The 19,966-nt window shown below is 29.0% G+C and overlaps 3 protein-coding genes across 3 annotated transcripts; 2 read left to right on the top strand and 1 right to left on the bottom strand.

Annotated features, from left to right (window-relative positions):
- The first annotated feature begins 708 nt into the window (after positions 1–708).
- On the top strand, positions 709–8,783 carry LOC106788168 (cGMP-specific 3',5'-cyclic phosphodiesterase). Its single transcript, XM_014751188.1, has 12 exons — positions 709–904; positions 979–1,256; positions 1,650–1,877; positions 2,272–2,629; positions 2,948–3,117; positions 3,234–3,456; positions 3,589–3,663; positions 3,740–3,778; positions 4,002–4,283; positions 4,379–4,755; positions 4,830–5,266; positions 5,864–8,783. The coding sequence occupies exons 1-12, from the start codon at positions 851–853 to the stop codon at positions 6,499–6,501; spliced, it is 3,159 nt and encodes a 1,052-aa protein (XP_014606674.1). The 5' UTR covers positions 709–850; the 3' UTR covers positions 6,502–8,783.
- Positions 8,784–11,939: 3,156 nt separating this feature from the next.
- Positions 11,940–14,438, bottom strand: LOC106788190 (golgin subfamily A member 7). The gene is made up of 3 exons (XM_014751226.1): positions 14,182–14,438; positions 13,562–13,726; positions 11,940–13,311 (listed from the first exon to the last, which is right to left on the bottom strand). Exons 1-3 carry the CDS (start codon positions 14,188–14,190, stop codon positions 13,021–13,023), a joined length of 465 nt encoding a protein of 154 aa, XP_014606712.1. The 5' UTR covers positions 14,191–14,438; the 3' UTR covers positions 11,940–13,020.
- Positions 14,439–15,099: 661 nt separating this feature from the next.
- Positions 15,100–19,892, top strand: LOC106788189. The gene is made up of 14 exons (XM_014751225.1): positions 15,100–15,143; positions 15,300–15,571; positions 15,644–15,829; positions 15,897–16,029; positions 16,110–16,276; positions 16,373–17,557; positions 17,653–17,869; positions 17,948–18,109; positions 18,183–18,297; positions 18,391–18,578; positions 18,664–18,892; positions 18,975–19,141; positions 19,226–19,466; positions 19,566–19,892. The coding sequence occupies exons 2-14, from the start codon at positions 15,471–15,473 to the stop codon at positions 19,751–19,753; spliced, it is 3,279 nt and encodes a 1,092-aa protein (XP_014606711.1). The 5' UTR covers positions 15,100–15,143; positions 15,300–15,470; the 3' UTR covers positions 19,754–19,892.
- Positions 19,893–19,966: the final 74 nt, after the last annotated feature.

The raw sequence follows: 19,966 nt of genomic DNA, 5'->3' as shown, positions 1-19,966 counted from the left end.
TATAATATATAATATATTCTATATTAATAACAGGTAATCGCAAGAAAATTCACATACCTTTATAATCAATAGAGATAAATTATATTCAAATTTAGGAACGGTACGAAATTTCTTGGTTACTTAATATAATATATTTTCATTATGTTGATAAGAAAAAAAAGAACAAAATTAATAGGATTTTAAGGAAGTATAATTTAAAGAATATAATAAGCCGTCAACGCGTAGTTGTTATAGAAACAATAGGAAAAAATAAATATATTATATGTTTCTCATAATTTTTAATCAATTGACAATTAACTAAGAATTTCCGTAACTAGAGTCATTGCCCTTTGAATAAAAAGAAAAGGCAGGCTTATATAGGCTTATATATTCGTATGAAATTCGTATGAAACTCGTATGAGACAGCATCGAACTTACCACCCTTGCCACCCTTAAGGGGAGGGTTGAGAAATTTAAATGTCTTTCGTGAAAGCCGAGAGGATCTAGTCACCTTATCCCTCAGATATAGATTTCCCCATTTACTATTCTTTGCTTTCATCTCCTACATAAAATCCAATTGTATTGTATCTCTTTTCTTTTTTGTTATACAAAATTAAAAACAAAATATATATATAGAAAAATATTAATTTACAAATTAAACTTAGAATATCTAATTGATTTTAGGCAAGAAAATCAAGAAATAAATATATAAATACAATAACGAAGAGAATCTACTTAGACAAAAAAAAGGATCTACATTTACTTTTGAAAACGTTGTACTATTCGTTAATATAATTTATAATAGTTCAAATTACGTTAGAGATTAAGGAAATTACTCTAATGAAAGTCAGATTAACGAGGTACAGGTGAGATGGAGACTGAAGACGAAATGGATGAGGAATTATCGGGAGCTACGGAAATGGAGGTAACTATGTGTGTTTATATGCGTTAACAGGAATTTCCTGATGATTGGATTATCGTACGATGCCCGATTAACAGGTAAATCATAATAACAATCTTGGAAATTTTGAATCGATGAAGATCTCATCGAGAACATCGGAAAAAGGAAATGATAATAACGATCATTGTGAAATTAATATTCATGTGGAAACGAAAATTGATAGAGAAGAATCAAAATTATCTTTAAGTACAAGTATGAAGACTGAAATAAAGGAAAATGAGATCGCCAGGCTTTGTAGGAGCAAAAGGATCTCTTGTCAGGACACCATACACGAATACGACGAGGACGATGGCCTGACTATGAACAGAGTTGGAAGGTAACAATTAAGATTTTTTCTATAAAGTAGTAGTTTTTTTATTTTTATTTTTGGATTATCAGAAAAAGAGTGACAATTTTGTAGACAAATTTATAATTGTTGCGAACAACTTATTACAATTGTAATTTTTTATATAATAAATACAAAGTTAAATTATTATGTAAATTTAACAACAACAACAAAATGATCCCAGGATCAATTAATTATAAAAATATCATTATTATATTTTCCACTAATATAATATTTGTTAATATAGATTGTAGAAAAGATAATCTATCAAAAAATATATTCCGGTTTATAATTAAGACACACACACGAATAACTATTAATATATATTTTGAAATATGAAACAATATATAATTCAAATTAAATACGTGCATTGAATGCGTACAGATACCTGGAGGCTCATCCAGACCTAGTAGAAGCTTGGTTATACGAAAAAGCGAGTGTGGAATTACGACAACGATTGCAAATGCCAATATTGGAACGTACAACTTCTATTTCTAGTAAAGACCAGGAAGGTCTTTTGAGTCGAACCAAACGTAACAGCGTCACGTCCGATCTCTTTCAAACGTGGTTATCAACGAGTTCACCGGCTAAACGTAGCAGAAGTCCTAGCAGGTAAGAGTTCGACAAAAACAATAATAATAAAAAACAAAAATTAAATAATACATATAGAGCAACGGAAAAATTTCTTGTTAAATATTGATAATCATCAGAATTTTTGTTTTATAAATATTTCAAATCGAGATCAACGAAAGAGAAAGAGAAAGAGAGAGAGAGAGAGAGATAGTACCTTGAATTTTTAACGATAAATTATTCCAACCGGAATATCGTTCATCATAATATCCGACGTAGAAACGTTTAAATTAAAAGTTCATGGGGATCAGGTTACGTTCATAGAAGCGCGTAATAATTTCAAAGTTGATTTTATAACCGTGCGATAACTCATCCGTAGATTCATATCTTTGTTACCTCGTAATAATATCTCGAACACACGGTATGGGGATTTTAGGGCTTCTATATCGTTAATGGGTCGCCGAGAGGAACTCAATAGACTGGATGAAAGCGACCTATTTATGGAACTCATAAGGGACGTAGCGAACGAACTGGACATCAATGTACTTTGTCATAAAATTTTGGTCAATGTTGGATTACTTACTTATGCCGATCGAGGAAGTCTATTTCTTGCTAAAGGACCACTCGAGGACAGATATTTGGTAGCTAAACTTTTCGACGTAACACAAGATACGGAACTCGAGGAAGCTGTACAACGTGCAAAAAATGAAGAAATAAGGATACCTTTTGGCGTGGGTATTGCCGGTTACGTAGCTCAAACCAAGGAGATAATCAACATAAAGGATGCATACAAGGTTCGATGTGAGAAACCAAAAAAAGGGATTAGTATTTATTGTTTTTCTTTTTTTTCTTTTTGTAAATTTTATTAAACAGGTATATTATTATTATTTTATTGTAAATAACGCATGATAATATATTGATTTAGGAAGAAAATCTATAATGTTGATGATAACAATTATAGAAAATGTATGATTTTTAATATTAAAGTGTATCTATAATATTGAGAATATTTATCAAATGAAGAAAAGAAATTTAATTTATTATCCCAATTGTGTCGTCTAATTTTTGTAGAGATAATTTTTGATTAAAATCAAATTGTTATAAATTTATAGGATCCACGATTCAATAGTGCTATCGACATGCGTACGGGTTACAAGACAACACTTATCCTATCGATGCCAATTTGCAATTACGAAGGTGACGTTATTGGTGTCGCACAGATCATCAACAAGACCAATGGAAGCAACGAGTTTACCGAAAAGGACGTTGAAGTGTTTAAAAGGTAAATCAAAAAAAAAAAAAAGTAAAATGAATAATTTTTCAATCCAATTAGTTTAAAAAAAAAACAAAAAACCCCCCCAAAAAAAACAAATATCGTTCGTATTTTTTCTCCTTTAGATATTTAACCTTCTGTGGAATTGGTATTCAAAATGCACAACTATTCGAGTTATCTGTACAGGAATATAGAAGGAATCAAATTTTACTTAATCTAGCGAGGAATATATTCGAAGAACAAAACAATCTCGAGTGTTTGGTAACGAAAATTATGACGGAAGCGAAAGAGTTGCTGAAGTGCGAAAGATGTGCGGTTTATTTGCTCGATCTGGATTGCGGCGAGGCGGTAAATATATATATATAAAAAAAGAAATATATATATATATATATATACAAGGATAAAAATAAATCGTAAAATATAGGATCCTTATAAGGGAATAAAAAATCGGATAGATAAATAAGATTTTCTTTATTTCAGGGTCATCTCGAAAAGATCGTCGAGCGACCCGGTAAATCGATTCAAGAAAACAGAAAACCATTGTCCAGGAGAGAGGTAAGCAAGTACAATGGTACACGTATTCATGATTCTCGAGTCTCTGATCATTATCTTCCCTTTAACGACGGCACAGAGCAATAACATCGATATGGAGGATATCTTTCAGCAGCACGTAAGCCTTAGAAACTATTACGAAATTAACCCGAAATATATCTATGAGATAAATCTATTAATTGTTAATGGTAAAATACAAATGATACATACATACATATATATACGCGTGTAATATTTAACGAAAAGAAAATAGTTTGACACGATAATATATTCTATATGAACAAGAGAGATCATTAATGGGAACAAATGATTTCATTTATAAAGATATCTTCGTCTCGTAGAGTTCGAGCGAAAGCAATAAGTTCACTATGATGTTCGAAATGGATAACGAAACCCAAGAGGCACGGGTGTATCGACCAAGTTCCAATGATCTTTCCAGTCCGTTGGGTCAAATCGCAAGATACGTTGCAGTAACTGGACAAATTCTCAACATAGGAGATGTGGCTAGTTGGTTGAAGAAAGAAGTTGTGGAAACTGAGAAGGAACCAACTAAGAGTATCCTCTGTATGCCGATCGCCAATGGTCAAAGAATTATTATTGGTGTTGCCCAATTGATTAACAAGGTATTCTCTTTCAAGTAATAATTCATAATATTAATAATAATAATAATAATGAAAATCAAGATATTTATTAAACGAAATTATTTTCCTACGAACAGGATAATGGTTCATCCTTCACCGATTCGGACGTCTCCATTTTCGAAGCATTCGCAATATTTTGTGGGCTTGGTATACACAACACGCAAATGTACGAGTCAGCTTGCAAACTTATGGCAAAGCAAAAGGTCGCTTTGGAGTGTCTAAGTTATCACGCAACAGCCAACAACGACGATGCTTTGAAACTAACCACCGAAGCTATTCCATCTGCTGAAAAGTACAATCTTTACAGCTTCACGTTTACAGATTTTGACTTAACAGACGAGGACACCTGTAGAGCGACCTTAAGAATGTTCAAGCAATGCGATCTTATTCAAAAATTTCACATACCTTACGACATTCTTTGCAGGTGGACTTTAAGCGTGAAAAAAAATTACAGGTATAGACAATTTTTTAATTAATTATCCTTTTTTCTGATAAATCGAATTAATTTTTTTAATAAATCTTTTGTAGACCAGTAAAGTATCACAATTGGCGACACGCATTAAACGTAGCACAAACCATGTTTGCTATGTTGAAGACTGGTAAAATGGAACGGTTCATGACTGACCTTGAAATTCTTGGGCTACTGGTAGCCTGCCTCTGTCATGATCTTGATCATCGTGGTACGAACAATGCATTCCAAACGAAAACGGAATCCCCACTTGCCATATTATACTCAACAAGTACTATGGAACATCATCATTTCGATCAGTGTGTCATGATATTGAACTCGGACAGTAATAACATCTTTCAAAATCTTTCCATGGAAGATTATAGAAGAGTAATGAAGGTGGTTGAGAGTGCTATACTTTCAACGGATTTAGCCGTTTATTTTAAGAAAAAGAATCGTTTCATGGAATTGGTTGAGGAGGGTGAATTTGATTGGCAAAGCGAGGAAAAAAAGGAATGTTAGTATAATAAAACTAATATACTTTTTTTTTGTGTTTCCTCCCTTAATTATTGTATCAGAGCTGATTTTTTAATTGAGTATATAAATCCAACAGAGTATATATCTTTGTATCTAAGTATGTTGTTACAGAAAATATGTATTTACCATTTTAAAGGGGACCTTTGTGAGTATTTTTACGAAACGGCACGGTCGTGCTGACATTTAGTCGACAACGATAAATCGTTGAGTAAGTGTCGCATTTCTAAATTCTTAACCGTTATCAAACGTGCCGAGTAATAAATTTGTTTCAAATTTCTTTTGTTCTCTTGAGAACAATCGATATGATTCATAAAGCTTATGGGGATGTGCGAAAGAAAAATTAAGGTGTGATAGAAAGTTTAGAAATGTGATTGTGACAATTTACAACATTCACTTAACTACGCACCCCGTTGTTGACTAAAGGTTAGTACAATAATGTTAATTGACAAAGATACTTATAAAGGTTTCTTCCAAATGGTGTATACTTATTTTCTACAATAACGCATCCAGAATATTTTTCGTAAAAAAAATCTTGCACTTGTAAGTCATAATAAAATTTGTTTTAATTGTTGGCCAGTGTTATGCGGAATGATGATGACAGCGTGTGACGTGAGCGCGATAGCAAAACCATGGGAAATACAACATCGAGTAGCAAAATTGGTTGCCGACGAATTCTTCGATCAAGGTGATTTAGAACGGTTGCAGTTAAATCAGCAACCTGTAGCAATGATGGATCGAGAAAAAAGGGACGAGTTACCGCAAATGCAAGTTGGTTTTATCGACGTGATATGTATGCCGTTGTACAAGGTAATGACCGATACGTTTCCATGGATTATGCCACTTTACGAGGGTACCATGGAGAACAGAAAACACTGGCAAGATTTAGCAGAAAAAGTTGAAATGGGTTTGACTTGGATAGATCGTGATACGATCGAAGAACCGGTGGAAGAATTTGTTTCATTCGAACCAAAGGACATCGAGTTCACGTTGACAACCTTGAACTGTGCGCACGCCGATAAAAAGGATCAAGTTCAAGAAAAATCAGCATTGGCCAGATTCGCCTCGTTGAGAAAAGGTAGTCGTACATTGAGCAAAGGTGTCAGACAACGTTTGAGTAAATCACTTTACGTAAAGACTAATTCTGAGGACACCAGTAAAAGTAAAGTATTGATTTCCGAAAGAAAAAGTCGTAATAAACTTTGTCTTCTCATTTGACGGCTCACGTCCACAACTCTCGAGAGTATACCGGAATGATGATGTCTACAAAAACCCAACGACCCACCCACCCACCAAAACCACTTCAAAAAAAACAGCATCGTTTGTTTTAACGTTTCATTATCGATCGATGATCAACTGTCGATCATCGTTAACGATCAATGAATACAATGTGATTTCGTTTTATCGAGATGAACTACTCTACTAATCGTGAGTTTAAATGTCAGAATCAAAATAGAATAGAAACGAGAACGGACGCTAATTCGATTTGAACACAGTCGAATAGATAATTATCTCCTTTCCCTCTCTTTAATTCTTCCTAATCACTCATCGAATCCCAATTTAATTTTATGCTAAAAAATACATATGTGAAACTTTCTATAAAAATCATTAATTAAATAAGAGAAAGACTGCTGGACTCGTAATTTCTTTTTTTTCAAAATGGATACGTTGTGGAGAAAATTAAAAAAGAAAAAAGGAAAAAAAAAGGCAGTATATTCGTAGAGACTAGAAAATATACTTAGTCGAGATATGACTAGGTGTATATATGTATTACAACATACATACATACATACATACATACATACGTACCTACGTACATACAGACATACACACATAAATACATACATACGTGCACACATAATTAGGAAAATGAATGATCATTAAGTTAGGTCGACATATCGAGGTATATTTCGATATAACGTGAACGGAAAAAAAAGAAAAAAACGTAAAAGCATATTCTCATTCGATTTTGACAATCTTTTTGTATTATATATCTCGATATTCTTAAATAGGCTTTAGTCGAACGATGGGGGAAAAGTGATCGATATCGACTCGCAAAATAAAAAGTAAGAAAACGATAACAAATATATGTATGTGTTGGTGTGCGTTCTGTGTGCGTGTCTCTTATGATTTTGGACAAATTGATAAAAAAGAAAAGAAGATATTATTTGCAATTAATAACGACAAGAAATTTACGAAGTTTATCGATCGTTTCGAATATTTCCGAATTTTTATTTTAGAAACTCGAAAGATCGAGAGTAATTTAAAACTCGTTTTTCTCAACCTTCAAATTTAATTCCTTATCTATATTTCCGACAATTAAAAAGAATATGGAAAAATAATAACACGAAAGAATGAGAGAAATAAACATTATATGAATATAAAAGTAAATAAATAAATAAATAAATAAACATATAAAAAATGTGGGATATATCGGAAAAAGAAAAAAAAAAAAAGAAAAAAGAAACATCGAATCTTTTGTTGTAATTAATGATGCTCTCGCTTACGTGATTTAAAATGAAAAACAAAAGAAAACTTTTAAAAACGAACAACAAGGGGAGAAGTAAAAAAAATTGAAAAAGAAAAAAAAAAGAGAGAGAGATCAGTGTGAATAAATCGTCCGCGCTAGTGTATTAATTATTCTCATTAAAAAAAAAAAAGAAAAGAAAAGAAAATAATTATATGCACCGTTCTACCGATGCAACGAAAATTTCAAAACTATGTCCTTCACGCAAAACTGGTTTCTAATCTTTTTGATATAATTAAGAATGTGCATCATCATACCTGTTCGGGCATTGATGCACGAGATTAAATAAAAAAAAAAAGAAACACAAATTTCTGAATGTGGTCAAAAAGTTGAATTTAAAGATATATAAATAAGATGTATGTTACAAGTATACATGTATGTTTATGTACATATATACATGGTATCTGATTTTAATCGATCCGCGTGAAAATTTTTACAAAATTGTAATTTTAATTTGTTTCATTTTAATTTGAAGATTTTATTCGTTCGACATATTTAAATTAATTAATCGATTTAAATAGGAGATTTTGTATAGAAAACAGGACCGTATTTATACTGTTGGAGACCATAGGCGGCGCACCATTATTACGAGGCCTCGAAAGAACGATTATTAAAACTAATTAAATTTGTACAGTTTGTCTTCCTTATATAGTTTATTGAAAAAATAAAATTCGGCATTTCAATAATAACTTATTTAATAAATTTAATAAAATAAAAATAATATAACATTGCGTGTGTAGTATTTGAAAAACTAAAAAAAAAAAAGAACAGGAACAAATTAAAATAAATTGGTCTAAGTTAAAAAAAAAATAAATTAATAACTAACTAAGTTTATCTTCTGGATTTGTTTTTAACAAATATATTAGGCTGTTTTTTCAATCTTTTATTATTGCTCATTAGGGAATAAGATTAAACCCAACTTGCGCCTGATGTATTTTATTATTAAATGCGGCCCTAATAAATAAAGCAAAAAGTAGAAATAGAAATGATGACAACAAGAAAAAATTATCAAAAAACAATATCGAACAAGATCCTATATAAATTAAAAAATGTATACAAACAAAATAAGAAAAGAAAGATTTACATACGTAAGAGAATTTTCGCGTTATTATTTTCTTTTGTGTTTTATTATTAAAAACATTTAGAAATTACAATCCGGACTATAAGAATTTAGTCCCGTACAGTAATTGAATCATCGTTTGAAAAATTATTTTGGTCCTACTATATTAAATTAAGTATAACAAACGGCTGCTTTTTCTTAATGTTCTTCGCATGGTCGTATTTATCGATCGACCGATTCGCTATATAAATATTTACAATTTTCTTTATTAACTTTATTTATTTCTTTTTTTTTTTCTTCTTCTTCTTCTTTCTGCTCCTCATTCTCATTTTCATTTTCATTTTCATTTTCATTTTTATGCAATATCGGACGTTGCATATAGAGGCGCAAAGAACGATTTTATTTATTTATTTATACATACATACATACATACATACAAACAGAAATGCATACATACATACATACATACATACATACATACATACATATATATATATATATATATACGTATATATATATATGTAGCATTAGTGGTATTGCGACGTTGAAAAAAGAGAAAAAATAAATGCGCGCACGCGGTAGAGCCTTTTATTTTCGAAAATACGGGAACGAAGACATTGACGACGACCAATCAAAGTCGTATTCCATTATCTAAATCTTTAGTTTAAAAATGTGCACCAGGAAGCCGTACGTGCGTCATGGCAGTGACACCATCCTTTTTTTTTTGTCCTCTCTTCTCGAAAATTAAAAAATAATACATACACACAAACAAACAAATATTTATACATACATACATACATACATATATATATATATATATATATATTCCTTTTGCAGCGTCGCATTATCACGCTATAATAATCTCTCGCCTTTCATTGTGATCAAGGATCAAGACGAGATCGTTCACAGCAGAATTATTGTGAATGAAAGATATTAAGAGTGAATAAGAAAAATAGAAAGGGAGATAGAAAGAAAAAAAAAAAAGAAAAAAATTAGAGTGAAAGAAAGAGAGAAAGAGAGAGAGAGAGAGAGAGAAACAGGCAGAAAGAAAAAGCATGATTTACAATCAGTGAGTAGGGGGAAGAGGGAAATTTGATATTATTCACATCAAATCAAAAGAAGATGAAACATTTTTTAAAATGATAAAGTAAAAATATCTTTTAAATTTATTGTAAATCATGCAAACGTTTCACCCCCATCTTCTTCCCCTCCTCCTCCTGTTTCTTTCTGCGTGCGAATTACATATAAATATATATATTTATAATTAAATGAACACTTCGCGAGAAAGAAAATATTTTATTGATCAAATTTATTATAAATCATGCCAGCCTCCTTCCCTCTATCCCTTTCCATCCTCACTACCACTCATTTCCCATCTCCTGCCTAAAGAAAGTTTTTATTTTTTGCTTTTTTTTTTTTTATCGTCGTCAATTTCTCTATATCGCTCTGCTTATTGCAAATAATATTATTTGAAATACAGGTGTATAACAACAGGACCGTATTTGTCATAAGGCGCAAACAACATTATAAATTTAGAAAATAGTCTAATATATTAGAATAAGAATCAAAGTCACACAAAAAAGAAAGATTTTTTGATAAAAATATTTATATATATATATATATGTATAAATGTTATTAAATTAAAATAAAATTTGTATTTTAATTACTCATGATGATGATGATGATAGTTGGTTGCGCCTAAAAATATTTACAAATATAAATACGGCCTTTTGGATAATAAAAAAATAACGCATTTCTTTTCTTTTCTCTCTCTCTCTCTCTTTGTCTCTCTAAAACAAAAAGTTATAACTCTATATTTTAATTCTTTTTTATCATTAAGTGCATAGGAATGATAAGAAAAATCGATGATCGTTAGAGCAGAAAAACTGGGTCCCATTCTTTTTTATTTCTTTTTTGTTTCTTTCCTCTTCTATTTTTTTTTAATTCTTTATCATCTTCTGCTTCGTTGCAATAAATATGATTTACAGTATTTATATATATATATATATTTTAATGTACTTTCCAATGAACAAACTAATTGTTGCTTCTTAAAATGGAAGAAAGGTAAGTGTATAATATATCGTACATCTCAATTATATATTATACTGCCTGCGAATATTTATTTATTTATAATTTTTATAACCGTTTTTTTCTTTTTCTTCTTTTTTTTTAACACACGATGATATCGACTTATAACCGCGGTATATAAATAATGATAAGGTACGACGTATAAAAGATTCCACGCATGATGTATCGTTGTTTCGTTTTGAGATCACTGTAACTTATATACGTAATCTATTGGTATAAAAAAAATATATATATATATATATATATATATAAAAAAAAAAAAAAAAAAAAAAAAAGCAAATCAAATCCCCCTCCCCCACCGAAAAAAGAAAAAAAAATTATTATTTACAGACGATTATTAGAGCCTTAAACTTAACAATCTTGCTAAACTAAAGAAAAAGAAAAAAAAAGGAAAAAGAAATATTAATAAAATGAAATAAAAAGAAAATCCTAGTCTCCCTGGCAATGGATCGAAATGCAAGATTTTTTATTTTGACAACGTAGAGACACCAATCCACATCGTGCATGCCATGCATTATGCTTCTTATCCTTGATCACAATGTCGTACATGTCAAAAGTCAACTTATTATAAATCTTACTTATATCACCTCAAAACCCAATTATTTATCTCTCTTTCTCTCTCTCGCTCTCTCTCTCTCTCACTCTCTTTCTCTCACTCTCTTTCTCTCATTTTTTTAGCCAATCCTTGGAGTTCTTAGCGCAATTAATTACCATGTGCCAGCAATTTCGACCAAATTTTATTATTTTATTATTATTACTATTATTATTATTATTATTATTAGTAGTAGTAGTAATAGTAGTAGTATTATTATTATTAGTATTATTATTATTATTATTACTATTATTATTTTCTTTTTCTCTTTTTATTTTTATTTATTTCTTATTTCTTTTTTCTTTTCTTTTTTTCCCTGTCCTCTCAAATTTCTTTTCACGAGAAGGAGTTTATTACGGCAAGTAAATCTCATTATTCATACATATGTATTTTAAAAAAAAATTAATGAAAAATGAGCCAGCTTGCATGTTTCATTATCCCAAAAAAAAGGAGAGAGAAAAATAAATTAAAGAGATTTATACTTTATGGAAGATATATATCTCCTTGTAGAGGAAAAACTTAGAGCTCCACTTATAATGCATATAAAGCTTGGAACGTATAAAGTCAAAGTCCTTTGACAGTAATCGATAAAAAATATTCAAAATGAAATTCAAACGTCTAAAATCTGTGGTTAATTTAATTTACTATAAACACAGATTAGAGTGTAGATTGCATTCATGAATATATCATCGAATAAATGCAGTCTGTAACCAGCTCTATATGCTAAATGATACACAAAACGGGATATGTTAATCATTTATGATCCGTTTTATATGGTCTTCTAATGTATGATTGTAAGAAGTTAAATGATTCTTGTTTAGTCTTATAGATTGCTTCGCGATTTATATCCATATGTTCTTTTTCATTCATTTATCGTAAAACGTAAAATAAATTTTCACACATGAATTTCTTGCCATAAAAAGGAGAAACTACGTATTTAAAAAAATAAAAAAGAAAAAAAAAAACAACAAAAAATAAATTAAAAAAAAATCAACGAATATTAAAAAATTTGTTTGTTTTACATTGAATCATAAGCTCTAAGAAAATGTTTCTTCAAATTTCACTTCTTTCCAAGTATAAATATACTTAGCGAATACTTTGATTTTTCGAGTAAACGTAAAGACTCTTGTGCTTCATAACTTAGAAGCAGTAATTCGTCCATTTGATATATACTTATGTTCGATAAACCTAAGTACACAGTTAGACTCGAAAGAGAGCTAAACCTTATTGCACATGAATTTTTCATTACAATAATTGTGCAAGGTGTATTTTAAAATCTTGCTAGTATTTTCTTTTTTTTCTTTTTTCTTTTATATGAAAAATTAATTATGCACGACCAACTTGAATTAATCAGAGCGCAGCATAATTGTGTCCAAAGACTTCCATCAGCGCATGTAGGTCGTTAATTCTGGCAATGCGGCAGAAATGCGCGGGTCACATGAAGAATTCCGTAGATCGGCTAACATGCAGTCACGATGCAGGTCTGTCTAATACAGAGATTTCTATTAGCCTGAGGCCACGGGTCGTTGGATCTGTTAACAATAATCCACGCGGCTTGTAAACTCTATCATTTTGTTCACAAACAAATTTTGCGACCTTTCGCAAGCACTTCTCGTAATGTGTTTCAGTGCATATAAAGATTAGATAACCAGTAAGGCAAGCAAGGCAGCCCTCACAGAAAGTTGAACAACTGGCGCGTTCTGCTTCCGCAAAGTAATTGTTCAACTGATTGATTGTATGCTCGAACGACTGTCTGTCCAGCTATATTTAAAAAAAAATATGTAGCACATATTTATAAGAACATAAAAAAAAAAAAAAAAGATAAGTCAAAATTTAAATATCTTTAAAAAACCAACAATAATATTTAGAAACGTATAATAAACTATGTGCATCCAAATATATTAAATATTCTACATGTTTAAAGTTAAAATTAAACTATAATAACAGTAACAGTAGTAGTAAGTAATAGTATTAATAATTACATACTGATATGCATAATAATATTACGTACTCTGCTTTCCAATTCTGTAGGAAACTGTGTTTGAAATTTAACCATTGTACCTTCGCTATAATCTCGTTGTATAAAAACTTTTTGACAGTTTTGAAGAGGCCCTCCACCCGTTTGACCTCTCCCCGCTGACATATCTTCCAAAGGAGTAAGGGCAGCGTGGTTGCCCTATAAATTATTATTTAACTTTATATACTTAATACATAGTATCACTTTTCATAGGAAACATTATAAATTATCTTTACACAGTGATTCAATTAAAACATTCTACGTGTACATATAGTTATATAGTTATACATACAGGTATATTTTTTACTCACAATATAGATAAAATATAAATGCAATTATTAATAAAAGCAACTTAATTACTTCATAAATGTTACCCTTTCTAACCATTAAAACCGCGCCCAATTATTTATTAAAGAAAGAAAATAGTAATCATTAAAACTTAATGAAATTATGTTAATTAAAAAGAAGAAATAATTGACGTGTCTCTCAAACGTATTACTTCCAATAAAAAAGAAGAGATAAATAAATAAAGTATATTCACAGATATAAATTTTTAGAAATTAAAAGTATGTAAGAAAAAGAAAAATGTGAATGGTAAAAAATGACAGACTTACCAATGGCATTTTGAGCTTCGTCTTGCTGGTTGTATAAAACCCTGGTAACGGAATCAAATTCAATTGTTTGATTGCACTTATGGTGAAAGAAACAAATTGGCTTATCACTGAAACTTAACGTAAACGTTTGAAAATTGGAGCAATTTTTACACTTTAACGAGTGGACGCACGATTCTGTCGCCATTAAACATGCGCGCGCAATTCATATTATTAAAATCCGTTCACACTGAGCGATACATTTACTTCATTCGTTTTCACAATTAATTGAAGAGAATGTGAAATAAAGATGATAGATAATTATTAATAATTTTAAATACACACACATATATATTTATATATGAATGTTTTACATTAATTATTAATTATCTTAAGATTATACTTTTTTCTTTATATTCACAATTAGATAGTAAGTTATTAAAGTATCACCACTATTACTATAAGTCACCAAATGACTTGCTTAAACAGTTTACTTTATTTTTGCGTGAAGAATGTTGGTATGAATATCGATATATCGATAGTAATATTTCGATAATCGAAAGTTATGGTATTTCCCTATTTTATTTAAAATTATCGGGATATGACATTTATCACATTCAGTTCATAATATTTCTACGAGTTCTTTTGTCTAATTTATACTTGTGCGGAACTTTATGCATGTGTCGTACTTGATTAAGCACGAGTTTTGCGTAAAATAAATTCTAAAATTTTATTTAATTAAGAATTAAATATATTGTTTGTTTTTTTTTCAATAAAGTAATTAATATAATCGCAGATTATATTAAAAAGTAAAAAAGTATGGCTTATTTTCAATCTAATGTTGAAAAAACAGAAAATATCACGTAAGAAACATTAAAATATAATATTATTATGCAAGGTACTATTTTATATAATATTATTAATTTTACAGAAAACCAGAGGAGTACAGACTTTATGTAACTAATATACCTCCGGAGTTGAACGAGGTTTTTTATTTCAATTATTTTTTAATTTATTTATTAAATTTTATTCTTTTATTTATTTAGTTATTTATGAATATTAATATTTTCATTTATTTATATCAAGAGTATTTTATTTTTAATTTATATGTATATTATATAATTATTATTATTATATTTTAGAATGGCATTCGACAAATTTTTGATCATTTTGGTGAAGTTAGTAGCATTTTTTGTCTTCCATATGCATCATGGGCTTATATTACATATACAAAATTTAGTGCAGCTGAATATGCTATAAGGAATCTTCACGATACACCACCATTATGTTTAAAAATATCATTTAGTAAAAAAATGAAATCTGTTGATCAAAGCGAGAAGATACTGTGCAACCAAAAATCTCAAGCAACTTGTAAAAATTCAGTTTTAGATCATCAACCTCATGAAACGGCAAAGTAAGTTGCTTTAACAACTTAAGTACTTATTATATATACTATAAGTTTAATAAATATAAAATTTATATATAGTATAGAAACTATGGAATTACCAAACTATAGTAATATACTTCATAAATATAGTTATCAATCTAAAATACCTATTGATATGCATCATACAGCTGATGGTTTGTTGTATCCAGTACCTATGGATCATCATTTATTTGATCCATATGAAAGTACAAAATCTTTAGATTATAAAAATACATTATGGACAAGGTTTGTTTATATTTGGTTGTGCTAATGCTAAATGATATTTTAAATTAGTCAATATATTTTATTATAGGGACAGAGTAACTGTAACGCGTGATGGAAAACGACATGTTTCTCTTGGACGTGGTTATAGCTTGTATGAGATATCTGAACCACATTCTTCGACCAAGACACTGACTACACAAATTTCTGAGAAACGTAGTAATGTAATAATCGTTGCTTTTATTGTATATTTGTTGTATAGGATTTTATTTAATGAGTATATTTCTTTCTTCGTTTATTATAGGATTTCTATGAACATGGTCAAGATAGTTTAAAAGAAAAATTAGAAATATGCGTACGCTGTGACAAAGTAACAGCTGTGAAATGCGGAAAATGTTATTCTTTTTACTGTAGCAAACAATGTCAAATAGTAGATTGGCCAAATCATAAAATTAAATGTCAACAAATTTCGTCAGTATATTACAAAAATAAATATAAAAATAAAAATAAAAAATTTGTTATCTGAATCTTATCAATCTTATTAAAGTTTCTTCTTTATTTTTACAGCATACTGGCAGAAGATATTAAATCTTTATCGACATCAAGTAGTGAAAATCAAATTGAAGTAACAAACTTAAATCCAACTCAGAAACAATTACGTCGCCCAAAAGTACAATCTTTAATTAATTCAAATCTAGAGAGCATAAATAACCAGTGTATGAAAGATAAAAAACCGGAAAGTTTAATGAAACTAAACGAAAATAATTCTCAAATTAATGTCATGCACAAGAATGATAAAATAAAAGATAAAGAATACAAATTGGATGTAACTGAAAAAGAAGTCCAAAATAATTTTAAAATAAAAACTCGAGAACAAAAAATATTTTATAAAAACACATTTTTATCAACCGCAAAAATTACGGAAGTTATAATTTTAGAGTTTACACAAGGAAAAGATTTTTGGGTACGTAAACTAGATCAAGATAAAATATATCATAATATGATAATGGAATTGCAAATTATAATTCAGAAAATGCCTAAAATTAACCCAATTATTGGTAATATATATGGTTACAAATTTAATAATATATGGCACAGGGCAAAGATAATGTCTTTGAATCCAACAAACATATTTTTTATTGATCTTGGTATTACTGAGACAGTTAAAGTAAATGAATTTCGTGAGATAAGCGATTTTAAGACTATGTTGCCATTTGCAGGAAAAATATGTTTACATAAAAATGCATCAATGAAGTATGAAAATTTAAAAAAACATCAAATTATAGCTGTAAAAGCTATTAATCAGAATGAGAATGTGACTTTTGTAGACGTTATAAGTGAAATTAATAACACAAGCCCAAACAAATCTTCAAAGCTCAAAACGCAATTAACAGTTAAAAGTTCTACAAACTCTACTTATAATAATGAAAATATTTGCAAAACTACCTCCAATTTTTCTTTGAATACTAATGAAAAAACAAATAAAAGTGAGGATAAGAAAAATAATTATTCTCCAAATGGCAAGAACATATATGAAAATAAAAACGAGAATAAAGCAATACCACGTCACTTATCAAATGTGATAAACTTATTATCAAAAGATGTATATGGATTTTTAAAAGTTAATACGGTACTTGATAACAACATTTATGGAATTACCCTTTTACCGAACAATTTGATCGCAGAATATCAACAAATTATGACAAAATTACCTGAAAAATGTAACTCTATGAAATTAAATTACGAATATAAGTAAGTTTTATAAATAGAAATGTTGTTAATACATATTTTTCTTACTTTAATGTACACACTTAATCAACACGCTTATTTATTCTCTAACTTTTCAGGCCAAATATTGGAGATTTAGCATGTGGCCTAGGAGGAGAGGTCAATGATTGGCATAGAGGTTATGTGATAACTCTAAATCCAAAAATACAGTTTGCTGTAATAGATAAAGCGGAAATAATACCAGTTCAGAAAATTGTACCTTATCCTGATGAATTTCCTAATAAATGCACATTTGGTGTGATCTGCAAAATAAGTACAAACGATATCGAATTAGTAGTAAGTGTATAAATCTTATTATTTATTATACTTATATATTTTACTGATTAATACTTACATTCGTTTCATGAATTACAGATAAGTAATTATTACGAATATAAAGTAATAAATAATGAGAATGAAATCAGTATTGAAATTAAATTAAACAATAGAAATAAAGTAGAAGGTATTTTAAAACCATGGGAGCCAAGACTTAAACCAAGTAATATTCAATGCTTTAAATTGAAAAGCAAGTCCAAGGTTTGAGTTTTATTAAAAGAACAGAATATCATTGTTTTATAAACACTATATTAGAACAATTATTGTTTTATAGGTTTGCATCAGTTCTTATTTAAATCAATCTATCATGTTTGTTCGCTCTCTGGATACAGAAGACTCAGAAGAATTTAATAAACTCATGCAAAAAATTGCAAAATATGCTCTATTTGGTATATTCTTAAATTATCGAAACTTAAAAAAACATTTATTTTTTATATTTTGCGATTAATATTTTGGTTATTTTTAACATTTGTTTCTTTCAGCTGCATATCTCAAAGAACCTCCAGTTGTGGGAGAAATAATAATATCACAGTACATTGACAATAATTTTTATCGTGCAATTGTTACAAAAATACAGGGGGAAGAAGCAATCGTTACTTATATAGATTTTGGAAATTCTGAAAAAACGTCATGGAGAAAATTACAAGTATTACCTGACGACTTAAAATCGGTAATAAAAGAATTTTCATTTGTATATATATCATTTTTTATTATTATAATAATTAATAAATACCTTTATCTCACCATGCGCGCAGCATCAATCATGTGTCACAAAAATTCTTTTAAAAGATATACCAACCAATGTTATTATGACCGAAGAAGTGTCAAATTATCTTAATGATTTAGTAGGTAAAGAAGTACCTTTAAAATGTGAATTTAATGGTATACCTTGTAAAGATGGTGTACATTTAATTATGTCAAATGGAGAAAGTATTAATGACAAAATTAAACAATTGCTTATACCAAATTGGAAAATAGAAGAAGGTAATGTGTGTCTCTTGTTTATTATCAAATGTGTGATTTATAATGAAATTATATTTTCATATAAAAATAATTGACATTATAGATAAAACGGTTTACACGATTAATAATATAGACGTGTTTCCTTTGGGAAATATTGGTGATACCGTCAAAGTTGTGATTTTAAGTGTAATCGAAAAGGATTTTGAATATTTCATGTGTCTTCTAGATTTAGAACTGATTACACATGTTCATAACATTTTGCCAAAATTGGTACATCTTCAAACATTTATTTCTATAATCTTATATTTTCACGAAAATATATATATATAATATATAATGTACATTATCTCTTAGATGAAAGAATACTGCGAACATACAGAGTATTATATTCCCCGAGAAAATGAATTATGTATAGGCTTATACAAAAATAATTGGTATCGTGCAATATGTTTAACTATAAGCGAATCAAAAGATACAGTTTTTTTATTTTATATTGATTATGGAAACTATGAAGAAGTTTTTCACCAAAATATTAGACCAATGACAAGTGACTTTTTAAAGCCTTCTTGTCTTGCAAATATGTGTACTCTTGTTAGTAAGTATTACATTTATAAATATACATAAGTGTATATGATAAGAATCTACTTTTAATCGGCAAAATAAATCTTCACGTTTGTATTATTTCTTTTATCAGATTTACTTCCAGAAGGAAAAAATGGATCTTATTCTCCTAAAGCATTAAAAAGAATCTCAGAATTGGTTAAAGCTGATGAAATTTACCAAGCTAAAATCATTGATTTGGATAAAGATGGAAATTATAAGATTGAACTTCCAGATGTTCGTCGTAAATTAATTGAAGAAAACTTAATACCATCTTCTTAAAAATATATCATTACGTTTATGTTATTATTAAGTACAATAGAGAAAATTCAGTGCCTTAATATTTAATTCAATGCATCAAAATCCTTATTTTTTTTTTTTTGTCAAGAAATTCAGCAGTTATCTGAAAGATGGATCAAAGTTATCGAAAATAATAGATATATGATTACTTTATTAGTAATATAAGTAATATATTTTAATATATATGACAAAAAT

This window comes from Polistes canadensis, unplaced genomic scaffold (assembly GCF_001313835.1).
Source record: "Polistes canadensis isolate GaletaPanama2010 unplaced genomic scaffold, ASM131383v1 scaffold_128, whole genome shotgun sequence".
Lineage (NCBI taxonomy): Eukaryota > Metazoa > Arthropoda > Insecta > Hymenoptera > Vespidae > Polistes > Polistes canadensis.
The sequence above is the reverse complement of the archived record's forward strand: the minus strand, read 5'-3'. Positions and strand labels throughout refer to the sequence as shown.

Excerpts from the sequence above, each read along its gene's own strand:
- LOC106788168 (XM_014751188.1), top strand. The coding sequence starts at position 851 with ATGGAGACTGAAGACGAAATGGATGAGGAATTATCGGGAGCTACGGAA. Across the intron at positions 2,630-2,947 it reads ACATAAAGGATGCATACAAG|GATCCACGATTCAATAGTGC; the intron begins GTTCGATGTGAG and ends ATAAATTTATAG. Across the intron at positions 3,118-3,233 it reads GACGTTGAAGTGTTTAAAAG|ATATTTAACCTTCTGTGGAA; the intron begins GTAAATCAAAAA and ends TTTCTCCTTTAG.
- LOC106788190 (XM_014751226.1), bottom strand. Across the intron at positions 13,312-13,561 it reads CTACAGAATTGGAAAGCAGA|CTGGACAGACAGTCGTTCGA; the intron begins GTACGTAATATT and ends TTTTAAATATAG.
- LOC106788189 (XM_014751225.1), top strand. The coding sequence starts at position 15,471 with ATGAAATCTGTTGATCAAAGCGAGAAGATACTGTGCAACCAAAAATCT. Across the intron at positions 15,830-15,896 it reads AAAAATACATTATGGACAAG|GGACAGAGTAACTGTAACGC; the intron begins GTTTGTTTATAT and ends ATTTTATTATAG. Across the intron at positions 17,870-17,947 it reads CAAACGATATCGAATTAGTA|ATAAGTAATTATTACGAATA; the intron begins GTAAGTGTATAA and ends CATGAATTACAG.